Consider the following 16,777-nt stretch of genomic DNA (forward strand, 5'->3'; position numbering starts at 1 on the left):
CTAGACAAAACATGTTTTTTGTCAATTTAAAAAAAGTCACCAAACGTTGCGGAGGCTCTTAAAATTACTCAAATTGGAAGGCATAGAGTAACAGTGCTAAAGGCGAAGCGCAATAGAGATCTTGTCCAATGCCTTAAATGTCAAGATTTCGGTCATACGAAAAACAACTGTTTTGTAAAGGCTGTTTTTTGGTATATGCTCAGGCAATCACCTAACTGGGTTCCATTTATGCGGCCTCAAAGATGGAGACAAAGCTAATTGTGCTAACTGCGGTGAGGACCACCCAGCTAGTTACAAAAAATGTCCAGTCAGGCTCGATCTAACCAAAAAGCTAAAGCCAGTTGCAAGACTCCCGGAAAAGCATCTCGTAATCCAAACACAACGCAAGTCGAATGCAGCTCCAAGGAGTGGCTTCTCCTTTGCTGACGTGACTGGTTCCCAAGATGGAACCAGGTTGGCAGATTTATCTAAAGATCAACCTTTCAATAGTAAATTCCGAGTATTGGAAAAAGCCATTAATGACCTCAATAGCAAAATGGATCAATTGTTCAAGCTCATACAGGAAACAATGGAAGCAAACAAAGCCTTTCGTGATCTGGTACAGAAGCTAATATCTAAATGATTAACACGAATCTAAAAATCGGATTGTGGAACGCACGAGGATTAGTCAGAAACATCGAAGAACTTCGACTTTTTCTAAGTGCAAAAAACATAGATGTTGATTACAGAAACACATATGCGCCCAGGACTACGAGAATACTTACAAGGTTTTGACCAATATTATGCTAATCATCCCAGTGGAAATTCCAAAAGTGGATCTGCTGTTTTCATACGAGCATATATCTCTCATGTCCAAAATGAACCTACGTTGAGTCCTACTGTTCAAGCTGCAAGCGTAAGTGTGGATGCATTAAAATCTCCTCCATTTATCTGCCTCCCAATCAACCTTGGAATAAAGCTGACTTGGAGCAACTATTTCTTGGCCTGGGCGACAAGTTTATAGCAGGTGGTAATTTTAATGCAGAACACCCCTGGTGGGGTAACACAAGAACATGCAGCCGAGGAAAGCGATAGCCACTGGCGAGCCAACTTTCTTCTCATACAATACAAGGCTTACACCAACCGGTCTAGATTTCTTTATAGTAAGCGGAGTTTCGTTAAATACGCTCGGGATTGAAACCAAGTATGAGCTCTCTTCGGATCACCTACCGATCATAGCAACAGTACATCACAAACCTCAAGCTACAGCCAGAAAGCAAAACCTGCTCCCTCGAGGTGCATGCCTTGAAGCATTTAAAGATGAGTTGGAACGCAAAATTAACCTTAACATTGACATCAACAGCCCAGATGGCATAGAAGATGCAGTCTTAATGTTCATGAGAAACATAAAATGCTCTGCTTCAAATGCTACACCACCCAATCCATTCCCACCAAGACAACGAAACGCTTCTCTCCCGGCAAGTGCTGATGCGCTCTTACGCTTGAAAAGACGAGTAAGGAATATGCGAAAACCGGTGATGATCGCTTCCATCAGATCTACACAAGATTGTCAAACCGTTTGCAAAAGGTTCTCGCGAAAATCAAACAGAGAAATATAGATGACATCTTAGAAGCTGCTGGGCCAGATGCATCCTTTAACTATACTCTTTGGAAGCTTACGAGCCGCTTTAAGCGAGTTGTTATCCCGAAAACTCCAATTAAAGATCCAGCAGGAGGATGGTGTTACTCCAGTCAGCAGAAAGCTGAAGTATTTGCAGACAGTCTAGAGGAAAGATTTAAGCCTTTTAACTTTACATCTGCAGAGACGCGAGCGGCTGTAGAGATGAGTCAAGAAATCCCGTTTCAGATGTCTTTACCAGCAAATCCAGTGACGCTGCAAGAGGTCGAGCAACAAATTAAGAACCTCAAGGTCAAGAAGTCCCCTGGAGAGGATCAAGTTGACAACAAGACCCTTAACCTTTTACCAAAAAAGAGCCCTACTGTTTATAGTTTTGCTATTAAACAGTATCTTAAGGATTGGTCACTTCCCAAACTGTTACAAGACTGCTCTAATCACCATGATCCCAAAGCCGGAAAAGCCGCACTCTGAAGTCAATGGATACAGACCAATTAGTCTGCTCTCAGCGTTGGGCAAAATGACAGAAAGTGTGATCCTCAACCGAATTATGAATTTAAAGCCTGAAACTGAAACCATTCCAAAGTGGCAGTTTGGATTTTGCAAGGTCACGGAACCCCTGAACAGCTTCATCGTGTCGTAAATTTCGCCCTGGAAGCTATGTAGCATAAAATGTACACAGTTGCCATTTTTATGGATATTCAGCAAGCTTTTGATAGGGTGTGACATGATGGCCTCCTATCTAAAGTGAAATCCATATTAACGCCGCAGCTTTTCCAACTAGTTCGCAGTTTCCTAGAAGGTAGAAATTTCAGAGTTGTTGTTGATGGAGTTAAATCCTCAAAGCGCCCTATATGTGCAAGCGTACCGCAAGGCAGCGTTCTTGGCCCTACGCTATATATGTTATATACAGATGATATGCCCACCAGTACAGAAATAACCAGGTTGGGCGAGAATAATGTGCTGATAGCTACGTATGCAGACGACACTGCAGTGCTGACCAGAAGCCCAAGCATCACCTGTGTCACTGAAGCTCTACAACAATATGTGTCCAGTTTTGATGACCTGGCTTCAAAATGGAACATAGGCGTAAACAGCAGCAAGTGTGCAACCGTTACTTTTACAACGAGACCCTTGTCCTGCGCAGGCATCACAATGATGGGTTCTACAATCCAGCACAAGAGCTCTTATAAATATCTGGGTGTCATTTTGGACAGGAAATTAAAGTTAAAATCCCACATTACCATGGTCAAGCAGTCTATATTGGCGAAAACAAGGAAAATGGCTTGGTTACTCGCACCTACAAACAAACTGTCATTACACAACAAAGTGACAATCTACAAAGCCATACTAAGCCCCATTTGGAAATACGGAGTACAAATATACGGAATTGCAGCTACATCCAATTTAAAGAAAATAAGTGTGACGCAATCAAAAATTCTAAGGCGTATATCCAACGTACCTTGGTATATACGAAACAAGGATATTGAAAGGGACCTGGGCGTCGCTAAGGTGGCTGATGCTATGAAGCAATATGCAGAAAAGTATCTGCAACGCCTCGGTGGTCACTCAAACAGTCTAGCCAGACGCCTCACTGCCAAACCGAGGAAGAGAAGACTGAAGCGATACCACCCAACGGATCTCCCTAATAGGTCCCATGACTAATGAAATAATCTGTCTTGTAAATTTTGTAAAAATGTAATATTGTAAATTTTGAATGTAACGTTGTTCATCGTATGTAAATATCACCTGTGATCTATTGTTTTTTCCCTTTAATGTAAAGCTAGGTTAAGTTGCCACTGAAGGTATCAGCAAACTAGTTTAAAACAAGCATACAAATTTTTTAAAAAAAAAAAAAAAAAAAAAATGGTCCATAAGTATGCCCAAATCATTCATATAATCTAGACGTTCTAAAGGACTATTGTATAAGTGACCAGTTGAGGAGAGTTACGAAAAAAAGTCATTACCTTACATTTAATATTGTTAAGATTTAGTAGATTAAACTGGCACCAGGATTGAAAGTTTTTAAGATCAGCTTGTAGCCGACTAAATGAATCTATATTTTTATAAGTAAGACAAGGCTTGACATCGTCAGCATACATAAGCACACGCGAATGACTGATGGAAGATCGTTAATGAATAATGTGAAAAGCAGAGGGCCAAGATAACTACCTTGAGGTACACCAGAAGTCACAGGAATGGAAGCGGATAAAGAAGACTTAAAAAGTACCTTCTGTTTTCTATTTGTTAAATATTCTCGAACCCAAGAAAGGAAAAGGGGTGGAAACCCAATGTCGCTCAGCTTAGAAAGTAATAAAGAATGATTAACAGAATCAAAGGCTTTGCTGAATTCAGTTTGTTTACCATTTTTGAACCCCTTGATAATTATTGATGTAAATTCTAAAAGGTAACTGGTTGTAGATCTACGTTTCATAAACCCATGTTGGGATGGCGAAATAATAGAGAAGTTATAATTTTCTCAAAAGCTTTCGGAATAGCGGACAATTTTGAGATACCCCTATAGTTAGAGGCTTCGGACTTTTTGCCATTTTTATGCAGAGGAATGATATACGACTCCTTCCAAATAGATGGAAAAGAGGAAGATTCGACAGACAATAGAAACAATTTTAAAATGGGTTTACATAATGCGTTTGCACAGAACCTGAGTACGCATCCAGGAAGAACATCTGGCCCCGGAGAATAAACAGGTTTAACTAATTTAAGTTCGCTACGAATAGAACTTTCATCAATCACTGGATTAAAAATGCAATTAGCCTTTTTTAAATGATAAGGATACGGACTTGCTCGATATTCCGTTGAGGAATAAGTTGTTTTGAAAAAACTCGCAAACATATCGGCAATTGCCTGATCAGTGCTTGCTTTTTTATTTTGAAAAGACAAAAAAGATGGGTGCAGAGTGGTCTTACGTTTAGAATTAACAAAGTTATAAAATTGTTTAGGGTCGGAAGAAAACTGAAGCTTACACCGCTGAAGATAATTCTTATAGCATTGTGTATTAAGCATCATGAATTTTGAACGAGCGACTGTATACAGAGCGTAATCTAATGAACGACGTGTTTTTTAAAACTTCTTATGATATCGAGTCTACACATTTTTCAAATTGGATAACTATCGAGAGAACCAGGGAGGTTTGTTAAGCCGCTCCTGGCAAGCATCACATCCATATTTTAAGCCACCACCTTTAGCAATAGACTCCTTGATTTTGCCTGTGTAACCTGCACCAAGAACAAAGAATATAATCATGGGAGTCAACCGCATTAGTGGCAACTATGCGATTATTTTTAGTGCAGACAACCACTTAAAAAATAATTAAAAAACAATAATTTGTACGCAAGAGCGCGAGAGTTAGTTACAACGGTAAAGACACAAGATCAAAAGAGATAAGCAAAACAACATCACCGCCGATGCAAGTATTGTTGTAGGTGCCGTAATTTTAATTAAACCGATAATGAGTATATGTATAAATAAGAACACCATGTATTAGACTTAAGCCAATCGAAATTTACATCAGAGACAAACCTACACCCAATCTAAGCAGAAGCTCGCTGCAATTTATTTTTCGAATTACACTGGTTTTTAACAGGGAAAGTCAAAATTCGACATTCTACTCCTAGTAGACCGTCTGCTATCGAGAAGCATTTGAAAAAAAAAATAAATAAATAAACAGATCCATCATATCTCGTGACTTGGATAGAGCTTTCGGCAAAATAGAAATCCACATACACACAGCCTTCTCGTCTTTTCACCCTATCCCAACGGTATCCTATAATAAATAGACCGTTTTTCATAACTTTTTAATGGCCGGGACCGCCTCCAAGTTCGTATAACCTTGCAAGTTTTTTTTACTATTCGTTTTTTTTTGTAACGCACAGAAGGAGATGTTTTCGACCCCATAAAGTATATATATTCTTGATCAGCATAAGAAGCTGAGTCAATATAGCCATGTCCGTCTGTCCGTCCGTGAGTATGCGTTTTACTTAGCCATCTTAAAAACTATAGGTTTGAAATTTTATTTCTGTGCTTTTTTCTATATCGTAACGAGAAAAAATGTTTCATATAAAAAGTGGAATGTTTGCGAAAGAGCGGCTTCCAATCTTAGCATAGCAAATAACGAAGTTATTGAGAAAAGTCACAGTTTTCCACCAATCGTTCCTATGGGAGCTATATAATATAGTCAACCCATCTAGATCAAATTTGCCACAGTCGCCTATATGTGTAATAAACTAACAATATCAAATTTCACGACTATAGCTCAAAAAAAACCGAAGTTATTGAGAAAAGTCACTGTTCGAAACTTTGGCGTTTGTATGGGAGCTGTATGATATAGTGGTCCGATCCGGCTGAATCCGAGATATACAACCCCTGAAGTATATACAAGCCTAGGTACAAAATTTCTCTGTAGCAGGCCTAGGTACAAAATTTCTGTGCAGTCTATGAGTTTGCGTTGATCCAGACGGACGGACATGGCTATTTGAACTCGTCTCGTCGTGCTGATCAAAAATATATATACTTTGTATGGTCGGAGATGCTTCGTTCTATGCGTTGCACAGTTCTGACAAATGTTTAGTTTGAAAGCAATCGCGTTAAAAGTAACGAAGTTACTGACAAGTCACTATTTTCGGCAGACTGTTTCTATGGGAGCTGTAAGATATAGTCACCCGATCTTGATCAAATATGGCACAGTCATTAACAGATACATAAAACTGGCAAAAGTTTAATTTGAAAGCAATCGCGTAGAAAGTAACGAAGTTATTAACAAAAGTCACTGTTTTCGACCGGTCGTTCCTATATGAGCTATATGATATAGTCACCCGATCTTAATCAAATTTGGCACAGTCGTTTATAGGCGTAATAACTGTATAATATTAAGTTTCACGGCAATAGCTCAGAAAATAACGAAGTTATTGAGAAAAGTCACTGTTCGTGACTTTGACGTTTGTATTGGAGCTATATGATATAGTGGTCCGATCCGGCTGAATCCGAGATATACAACCCCGCAGCATGTACAAGCCTACATGCAAAATTTCAGATCTGTAGCTCTTATGGTCTAGAAGGAGTTTGCTTTGATCCAGACGGAAGGAACAGAAGGGCGGACGGACGGACATGGCTATATGAACTCGTCTTGTGCTGATCAAAAATATATATTCTTTATATGGAATAAATAGAACACAAGTTACAGTCAATATAAATCTGCTCTGCTACCAGCAGCGCTGCTTGGTGTCTACTATGTCATTCGTCATCAACAGAGTACATGCATACACACACAGACGCAACGCTAACATAGACTGTATGTGTATGCGTGCGTTGCTTTGCTTAGGGAATGAGGGAAGAAGATAAATTATTGAGTTGAATTGAGTTGCAGAAAACAAAAAGTTAGCTTCTTTGATATATATATATTTTTTTTTTTGAATTAGTGCTGAATAATTATGTAACTGAATTTGTAGTAAATTATTAAAATACGCACCTGAGCCAATGTCGCTTGCTGATGCTAGTGTGACAGCAAATGGCGTCATATTGATCGGCGATCCATACAATTAATATAACATAGAAAGCTGTCGATGTATCGTTAAAAAACTCAGACATAATAGCTTCCATTCCTGAGGGTTTAAATGTTGTTAAACTAATCAAATTCCTTAAGGGTGATAAACTTTACCTACAAGAGCCAATACAACCGTGAGTATTGGAGCTATAGGAAAGCGGACCGACACATTATATTCCAGCATTTGCAGTAAGTCCACTGATGGAAAAGTTGACGCATCAAACATAGTTTATAAATATAATAAAAATTAATTTTTAAATTAAATTAATATGTAATTTTTTTTATTCATTAAAGTTCTTAACCTGAACTAACATTACATTCAACCCCGATTTTTTGACCGTTATTGAGATTAACTCCTCCACAGAACGCCACTTTCGTGTTATTAAAAAATAAAAAAAAAAAAAATTGCCTGCTTCATCTCTTTAATTTACCTTGAGAAACGATTTTCATGATGTGGCTTTTAGTTTTACTTGTATGCCCATCTATATTTTGCATAAACCATAGATCAGTATTGATACCTACATACATAACAGTTGTAGAAAAATTGTCTGTAATTTGCATTGTTATCAGTTTATCTTAGTTTTACTAGACCAAAAACCTTTTCTTAAGCTCCGAAGATGTACGATCCATTTTTAAAAATTTAACAATGTGTCTTTTTTTTAATTTTGAATTATGGTCCGAATGTTGGGGCTTTACATAAAAAATTAATTTAAAAAAAACCGATAGAGATACGCCCACAAAATTCACGCTACATTATCTCGATAGAATGACCAGCTTAACGCTATAAATTAATACATCAAAACTTTTCACTAATATTATATAAAACCGAATGAAATCTGAATTTCAGGTAAAAAAAAAATGTCTCAAATTTTTTGCCGCCACTGTGTGTCAAGAAAATTTCCAGAGCTTTCGAGGCAGTTTGTTCTTGAAATCTGTTAAATGAAATGTTGATGTCACAGAAATCAAAGAAATTTCCTGTTTGGAACAATTTTTGGACTCGCTGGACGATTGGTAAATTAACAAAAACGATATCCAATAGAAACTATCAAGTTTCTGAAGTCAATACTACCCTATAATGCCAAATTGCAATGCGAAATTGGTATTGGTAAACGAATTTAATAATAATTTATATTACAAAATGAACAAATTTTAACATTTCTATATTTATTTTTCTTCTTCTTCTTCTTCATCCTGCTGCGATTGGCACCCATACACATGCAGTTTTTGTAGCGTTGCGTCTTTGTATGTATGCGTGTGCTTAGCTGCTCTGTGGATTTCAAGCAATGACGTAGTAGGTTTGAGCAAAGCCGGTTTATATTGACTGTAATTTGTGTACTATTTATTCGATCTGATTAAAATTTCGGGGATTTCATATTAGTAAATTTCATAGGAATACTCCAATTTCTTTATCTTTGTCTCTTCTATAACCATAGGATATAGTGGTCCGATCCAGACAAGTTTATACTTTATCTGCTCCGGGCTTTAAGTAGCTCAAATATCAAGTTTCGTCCCGATTGCTTAAAGATGGCGGAGTAAAACGCATACGCACCGACGGACGAACGGGCGGACGGATAGACGGACATGGTTATATCGGCTCAGCTTCTCATGCCGATCAAGAATATCTAGATTTTATGGTTACTTCTGGGTGTATCAAACATCTGATCAATTTTATAATACCTTCTGCAAGGGTATAAAAACAGACAAACAAATAATACTATAGCTATCTATTAACTAAATAGGAAAAGATAGATGTTTTAAGTATATTAATAGAAGACTCTTAGTTGATTACAGGGAATGAAGGTTGTAATCAGAAAATGGTTCATGCATGGCATAGTTAGAAGAACAACGACTAAGAGATAAAGGTATCAAAGGATGTCTACTCCGCCTACATGGCAACTCAGGCGAGTCGATATCACCAATTAGGAGCTTGTGCATAAAAATAACACCAAGCATAATTCTACGGTTAGTTTGGGAAGGAAGGTTAATCAAAAGAAGTTTACTAAAATTCGAAGGAAAATTGACATTGCGATCCCAGCTTAAGCCACGAAGAGCAAATAGCAAGAACTGCTTTTGAACGGATTCAAGTCTAATCTGGTGCGACTTATATTGAGGTGACCAAATGCAAGATCAGTACTCTAAAATAGGACGGACAAACAAATAAAACGACTTCAGTTGTATAAGGATCGTCAAAGTCTTTTCACCATCTTTTAATGAAACCCATGAAACATTTGGAAGTGTTAAGACTTTCTTTCTCAATTAACTTTTAAATTCTCAGTTGAAAATTTGTATTTCTATATAAAATTCAATTTATCAAAATTGTTTATCCTTTTTCTTCTGGTGGGCCAATATCAGTAAAGAGTTGTCCACTTGGTTAATTTTTTCTGTAGAAACGTACTAGTTCCAGCAAGTGGGTAGGGAAGCTTTGAGCAAAAAAGATTGCTGTTTAATTTTTTCGTGGCGTTTTCGTAAAATAATAAATTTAACATAAGAATAAAAATTAAGCGTCTTCACTCTATTCATATTTTGACAGAAGCGCAATATTATGCAAATGTTGGACGAAAATCAGCTAGATTTTAAAACTATCAAACAATTAAAACTATCTGTGGCACCCAACATTTGCTGTTGCGTTGATTTCAGCTTATTATCGATTTCTGTGACACCCATTGAAAATTTGTGTAATTTCTTGCATGGTATACCGAAGTCGGGTCAAGTTTAAATTTTGTTGGTAAATGTTTTCTTCCTCTTTTCTCTAAATATATTAAAATTATTGTTTTAACCTTTGTCCTGGTCTTTTACTGTTTTTCATTTGACAACTTTATAAAAAAAAGTGACTAGGAATTCTGCGCATTACTCACATATTTTTGCAAACTATTCTACTTTTACCTATAAACATGAAAATCTGGTGATGCGAATAGCGTAGCAACATGGAAACTGAAAGGGTCTGAAAAACACAAAATAAATATGCGGTTCCGAATATGGAATATTAGTAAATACAAACAAATAGAAGCATTACGCCAAATGCTGCGGGATAACTACTCCATGCTGTCCACCACATGGATACAAATCGATAGTGTTCTCCAGTAATGACATTGCGTAAAAAGCCTTTATTGTCATCTTGCTCGGCTACCGTGCGAACTGAAGCCATAAGTAGGTCATCATATCTTTAAAAAAAAATTCAATAAATAAAACAAAAAGAAAAAAAGTAATTTATTCACAGATATAAAAGTGAGCATTTAAATTTTCTTTGAATTTTAAAAATAATTAAAAGAAAGAATTAGAATGTATTTTATTGTAACCTCAAATGTCGGATCTAGCCATTCCTTTGTGTAGGCCGCAGCGAGGAAGGTCTATCGAATGGCATTGCATATCTCGATCTCCAATCCATACATAATTTTTTTTTTTTGTTTGAAAACGTTGACTATCAATACGTTTTACGCCACTACGACACCAAAAAACAAAATGTTTCACGCGACCGAAAGCTGCAAACTGTCCCAAAAGTCTGAGAGCATAGTAAATTGTTCGTATAATTTTTTTTTTGTCCGCAATCGACAAGCAATTTTGTCCCTTCTCGTTTGCTGTAAACATAACAGGACCGTTTGTATTTGAACGACGATGCAAAAAATCTTTTTCTAATAATAGACACGTTCGATTGCGAAAAGGTGTAAGAATATCAAAGAGTGAAATAAGAGTGTCATAAAAGAAGCGAGCAGCTGAGTTTATATCCTACAATAATTTGGATCAGACCAATTGTTAGTAAAGATGATTTTATTTAGTAAAGATGATTTTATTCTGGCCCGCAAAGCTGTTCCCAGTCTCCTAAGCGGCCGCGTCTGCCAGCATTTTGCACGCCAGTTGTCCAGTTGTCAGCGCTGTGCCAAGCGTGTCCTCGAGAAGCTGCTGTTGCCTACTAAATCGCCTGCATACTAAAAAATATTGAGCGTATATTCTAACATGCCCTCACCACACATTAAGCAATATGGCTCCCCCTCAAATCTGTGTAGATAGCACATGCCGGTGTGTGCTCTTTTAACATGCCGCCATGCAAGTTGATTAGGATCATTTCTCTGGTCAGACTCAACAGTAGTACTCTCTTGGATTAATTCACGGGCATCACCTTTCCACACGTTTGTGACACGTGTTTGACCAAAATACATGCAGTATCACATTCAAGGCAATGGCGTCATGTGTTATCAGCGGTCAACGCAGCTGATGGTCTGTCTCGAGGCATATCAGCAGCCCAGCTTAGCACACATACATTATGGTTGTATGTACCTTTATTTTTGCATGGACCACAACTTGTCTGGCCAGCACCATTTAAGCCTACAGAGCTCACGATGGATATCGCTGAGAAGAAAACCAAGGTATTTAGCATGGTGGCTGCCACTGCAAACAACACGAGTGAATGAATATATACAGTAAACCACAGAAATACATTTTACCGGCTAGAGCGAATCGTGGCGTATGTGCTACGCTTGTGTCACAAGCAGAACAGGAAACCAACGACTTAATTAGAGTTGGACCAAGCACAAAGAAAAATCATCAAGCAAATCAGAAACAGGATTTCTATATGAATTACGACACTTAAAGAAAAGACCTGATCAACCGCAGTATCGCAAAAGCACGGTGGCAACGTTGCCACTAATACTGGATGAACATTCAATCATACGAGTAGCAACTCGGCTACAACAAGCACCAGTATCAACGGAAACAAGGAATCCATATCTCTTGCCGTTTAACGATCCGGTGGTAAAAATGATACTACGGAAGCTTCATTGTGGACATGAGGCACTACGCGGAATAGCTCGGCAATGGTACCACACCATTAAGGTGAAACCGATGGTCCGAAATGTGATCGAGGGCTGCGTAGCATACACCAAGTATCGGCCCCAGTTCTTTAAACAAGTCATGGGCGACTTATCTGAGCACCGGTTATCTCAGAATAGACCCTTTTTCAACGCCGGAGTAGACTATTGTGGACCATTCTGGATCCATCATAAAGTTCGAGGAAAACGTCCCGACAAAGTTTACATTGCAGTATTTGTATGCTTTGCCACCAAAGCAGTACACTTGGAGTTGGTCGGAGACCTATCCACCTCCTCATTTGTGGGTGCGCTTCAGCGCTTCATTGGGCGCAGAGGAAGATGCCAGATATTATACTGCGATAATGCAACAAACTTTGTTGGAGCAAACAATTAACTAAAGGAGCTGACCGATACAATACACTCAGAAAAGGCAGAATTATTGTCACTGTTGAAGCAGTGCTAAACTCTCGTCCGTTAACCCCAAAATCAGACGATCCCAACGACTTGACAGCTTTAACCCCAGGCCATCTATTAATCGGAGAACCATTAGTAGCCCAACCAGATGCAGAGCCAGTAACACAAAATCGATTCCAGAGCAATGGGAATTAGTGCCGAACCAGAGACAAAAAGACGTTTGTCTTTCGGTCTGCCACACTTGGCAATGACGATCTGCCTAATGATGTTGCTACTTCCTATAGCATTTGCTCAAAGGACTAACATAACTCGATTCAACCCCATACCAGTCATATACTATGAAAGTGTTGGCACAGGAAGGATGGCAATGTCTGACTGGACTATTGTGGCATATTACGATTTCGAACCATATTGGGCAGACCTGAAGACATTTTCAGACGGGGTAGTAAAGGTCGGAGAAATATGCGTGTTAATGAAGGTTCCAGACGCTTGCACCGCAATGCAGAGACACTTTGAGCATGTCAACTCAGAGCTACGGACAGGAAACGATCTCCTTCACATAGAACGCCAACGACGATCACCATTAGATATAATTGGGAACATTGCGAACGGCTTATTTGGTGTGCTGGACTTCAAGTATGCAACAGAGATGTCAGACACCATACGAAAAGTTAAATCAAATGAAGCGTACTTATTGAATTTGCTGCAAAACCAGACGTCTGTAATTGATAACGATAAATATTATTAAGCGAGACGAAGATACAATTGAAAATCAGATGAAACTAAAGGAACAACAAATGAACGACATAACCAACGTACAGGACAATGTGGTAAAAGCATTGCAATGGTATATCACGCTAACTACGCAGAGGACAGTGTGTGAGGAACATATATTTGACAATAATGTTCCACACAACAACTTGGAAATAACTAAAAAGATGTAAAACCCAAAATACATGATGCCCGGCAACATGTTGCCAATGATCATGTTTGGCAACATGTTGCTGCAATTAAAACCACGCAACATTTCGTTACGACGCAACATGTTCGATCGGACCACATACGACCAACAGCAATTTCGTCACAGCGGGAAGATGCGTGGGAGGCAGAGAACAGAAAAATCAACGGCTGGAGAGCATACGCGCAAAAGAGAGAGGGCCACTGTGCGCCAATCACAATAGGGCATGGGCGCTATACGATACGTAAGAGAAATTATGCATGAATATATGAAATCTAGTAATACATGCGTAACACACCTACGCTATGCGTGTGAAATTTGAGCGCGGGTACCGGTGGATGATGCGAGAGTACTCTATGATGCTGGACAGCGGAACATATTGGGAGAGACAAGCAGAGAAACAAAAAAAGGCCAAAGTGAGGGCTATGCATGTCGAACGGGGGTTAGTGGGGGGCTGTGTGCATACCAAGCAAATATCGTCGATCCAGTTCCATGAGCAAAGCCAAAGAAAGGGGGAATCGGGTATTGGGGAAGCCCTGTCTACGAATAATATAATGATGACGTAGACGAATGGATTTAGTTCATTTTGACTTAAATTAACTAAAACTAAATAAAATAAAAGTAATATATTATTCTGATGAAACTAAACATGCATAAAATGGAAACTAAAAAATAATATGTTATTCTGATGAAATAAAACATGCATAAAATGGAAAAAGGCAACAAATTAATCCGAACCGATGAAACAAACAGAGCAAAGAAGGACATTGGAGAGAGCAGCGTCGCCTAGCAACGAGAGAGGACATGCGACCACTGGGATAAAGCGAACATTGGAGAGAAAAGGATGGAGGCCTGCATAGCAACAGAGACGCTATGTGGGCGAAGCAGAGCAACAAGGACAAGAGTCAATGGGCGCACAGAAGTCAAGAAAGTGGATGCGGCTGCGCCAATGACTATTACGGGACTTTCACCACGCATGGCAACAGCGTGGATGAAAGCGATGGGCCGATGGAAAGTTACCGGCTGTATAGCGGTATCACACCAAGTGATTCTGGAGGCCCAGGAGGCCTATATAAGGCGAGCAGCAAGTCAGGACATTTATCAAGTCGTCGAGTCAAGATCAATCAATCAAGTCATCGAGTCCTGATCAACAACAAGCAAAGCAACAAATCTCTTTTGGCCTTACGAGTAACCTTAAGAATATTTGGCGCCTAGCAATCTACGAATACGAGCAAGTCATCGAGTTATAAGGCCTCACGAGTAGCCTTATAGACTCATTTAACAACCACAAATATAATTACAACAAGTACACAGCCAATACAAAACATCAATCCGAATCAGAGCAAAATCAAATCTAAACATTTAACCAAAAGTCTAAGGCAGCTATATGCATAAATTATTGTGTCGTAATTTATATAAACAGTTAGCAAAAAAACCCAAAACATCGAAATAAACTCCAACATACATATATATATACATAAATTATTTTGTCGTGATTTCACTGTGGCACAAATTAAAATTTGTTGTGCCGAACCTCGCTCTAAAGATTGATATTATCCTGAAGGACGAAAAAGGATCGTTACAACTGGCGCCCAACGTGCTATACTGGTGAAAATTAAACGAAATAAAACTAAAAGTGTATAATAAAAATCAAAATGGGTAGAAATTGGATCTATCACATGAAGAACGAGGGTCTGCTACAAACAGGCCAAAGAATCGGAGTAACCATGAACGGCACGGTAGAGGAGATGAGAAAACAACTAGTCGAATGGGTAAACAACAACGAGTCTGATCCAGAATGCAAGCAAAAACCAAGAACAAGCGCAGCACAGACAGGCGAGAATGGTGAGCAAGGAGGCCGAGGCGTTCCACAAAATAAACATGGCTACTCTGACGATTCCCCCATTCGTACCACCAAGATGGGGAAGTGAAGGAGCGCTGGACAAAACTGGAGAGATAAATAACCAAAGAAGGCACACAATCGAAACCACAAAAATGGCGAAAAACACAGCAAACAGGACCACCGAGTATGCCAAGGTGGCTAAACAAGTAAGAGAGTGGACGTTTAAATTCGATGGCAACTCGAAACCTCTGGAATTTCTGGAACAAATAGAGTGGTCAGCGGACATGTACGGCATAGAACTGGATATGATACCAAGGGCGATGCCAGAATTGCTAAAAGACAGAGCTCTAAAATGGTATGTTGCGAACAATAAACAATGGCCGTCATGGAAAGAATTTGCAGAATGCTTCAAGAGATATTTTTTGCCAAAGGGTTTTTTTTCCAAACTGGCCGATCAGGTCAAGGCACGCAAACAAGGTAACAATGAATGCTTTAAGGACTACATGGTAGAAATGCAGACAATGATGAGGCCGCTAAAAATCCCAAAATTTGAGCAACTAGAAATTATTCTGGAAAATTGCACACCAGACTTGAGAATATTTGTTCGGCCACACAACATCACAAATCTGGAGGCGCTGATGCAACTGGCGGAGGAACGTGAAATGCTGGAACAGGAAAGGGCCGAATTTCACCACAGAAACAACTCACGAAGAGATGACAACAGCCAAGTAATTCACAGGGGGATAAACAACTACGGACCCCAAGAAACTCAATGCAGAAGATGTCAGGAGACCAGTACACAAAACCAGAATAGAGCACATAACAACATACGAGAGGGAAGAGTCATGAACCCGAACCAAGCATGCCGGAGATGCGGTGAGGCAGGACACTGGGCCGGCGAATGCAACAATAACCAACTAATCTTCTGCTGGCAATGCGGTAAAATCGGAACAAGAACGAAAGAATGCTGTTGGAAATCGGGAAACGGGCGTCGGTTCCGGCCTATGAGGTCAGAGCAGGAACCAAGCCAACCAGCACCTCAAAATTGATAGGACAGTTAATAGAGACGGAGGACCAACTGTCAGCAATGATAGAAGTTGCAGGAATAAAAATAAAGGCGACAATAGACTCTGGAGCCACAAGCAACTTCATGAGCCGACAGATGGCGGAGACCGAGAGACCACTAACAAGCAAATGTACATGGCAGACGGGAAGGTCAGAAATGTTAACGAGCAGTGGACAGGATACGTTCGATTCGGAAATAAAGAAATGAACATAACATTTCTTATCATGCCAGACGGAATAGATACCTTAATCGTAGGATAGAATTTCTTAAGGCTGATGAACACCGAAATAGCATGCGGAGGCCACAGGATAAAAATTCCAACGGTAAAGAGGATGCAGGGCAGGATAACCGAACGCATATTAATCATGGTGACACAGAAAGAAAAGCAAGCAGAAATACACACGTTTCTAGAACACGAAATGATGGAGTTGGCGAAAATCAACCGTCAAAAGTAGGGATACACAGGATCACAATGAAGGACGACATCCCGATAAAACAACGATATTATCCAAAAAACCC

The 16,777-nt window shown here is 39.3% G+C and overlaps 1 protein-coding gene across 1 annotated transcript in view; it reads right to left on the minus strand.

Annotated features, from left to right (window-relative positions):
• LOC137574376 (membralin) overlaps positions 1 to 16,777 on the minus strand; it is a 93,319-nt gene that overhangs the window by 64,291 nt on the left and 12,251 nt on the right. The window contains 4 exon segments of the mRNA XM_068286671.1: positions 7,101 to 7,233; positions 7,290 to 7,373; positions 10,059 to 10,116; positions 10,174 to 10,336. Coding sequence (XP_068142772.1) covers positions 7,101 to 7,233; positions 7,290 to 7,373; positions 10,059 to 10,116; positions 10,174 to 10,336 — 438 coding nt within the window.

This window comes from Drosophila tropicalis, unplaced genomic scaffold (genome assembly GCF_018151085.1).
Source record: "Drosophila tropicalis isolate 14030-0801.00 unplaced genomic scaffold, ASM1815108v1 contig_445, whole genome shotgun sequence".
Classification (NCBI taxonomy): domain Eukaryota; kingdom Metazoa; phylum Arthropoda; class Insecta; order Diptera; family Drosophilidae; genus Drosophila; species Drosophila tropicalis.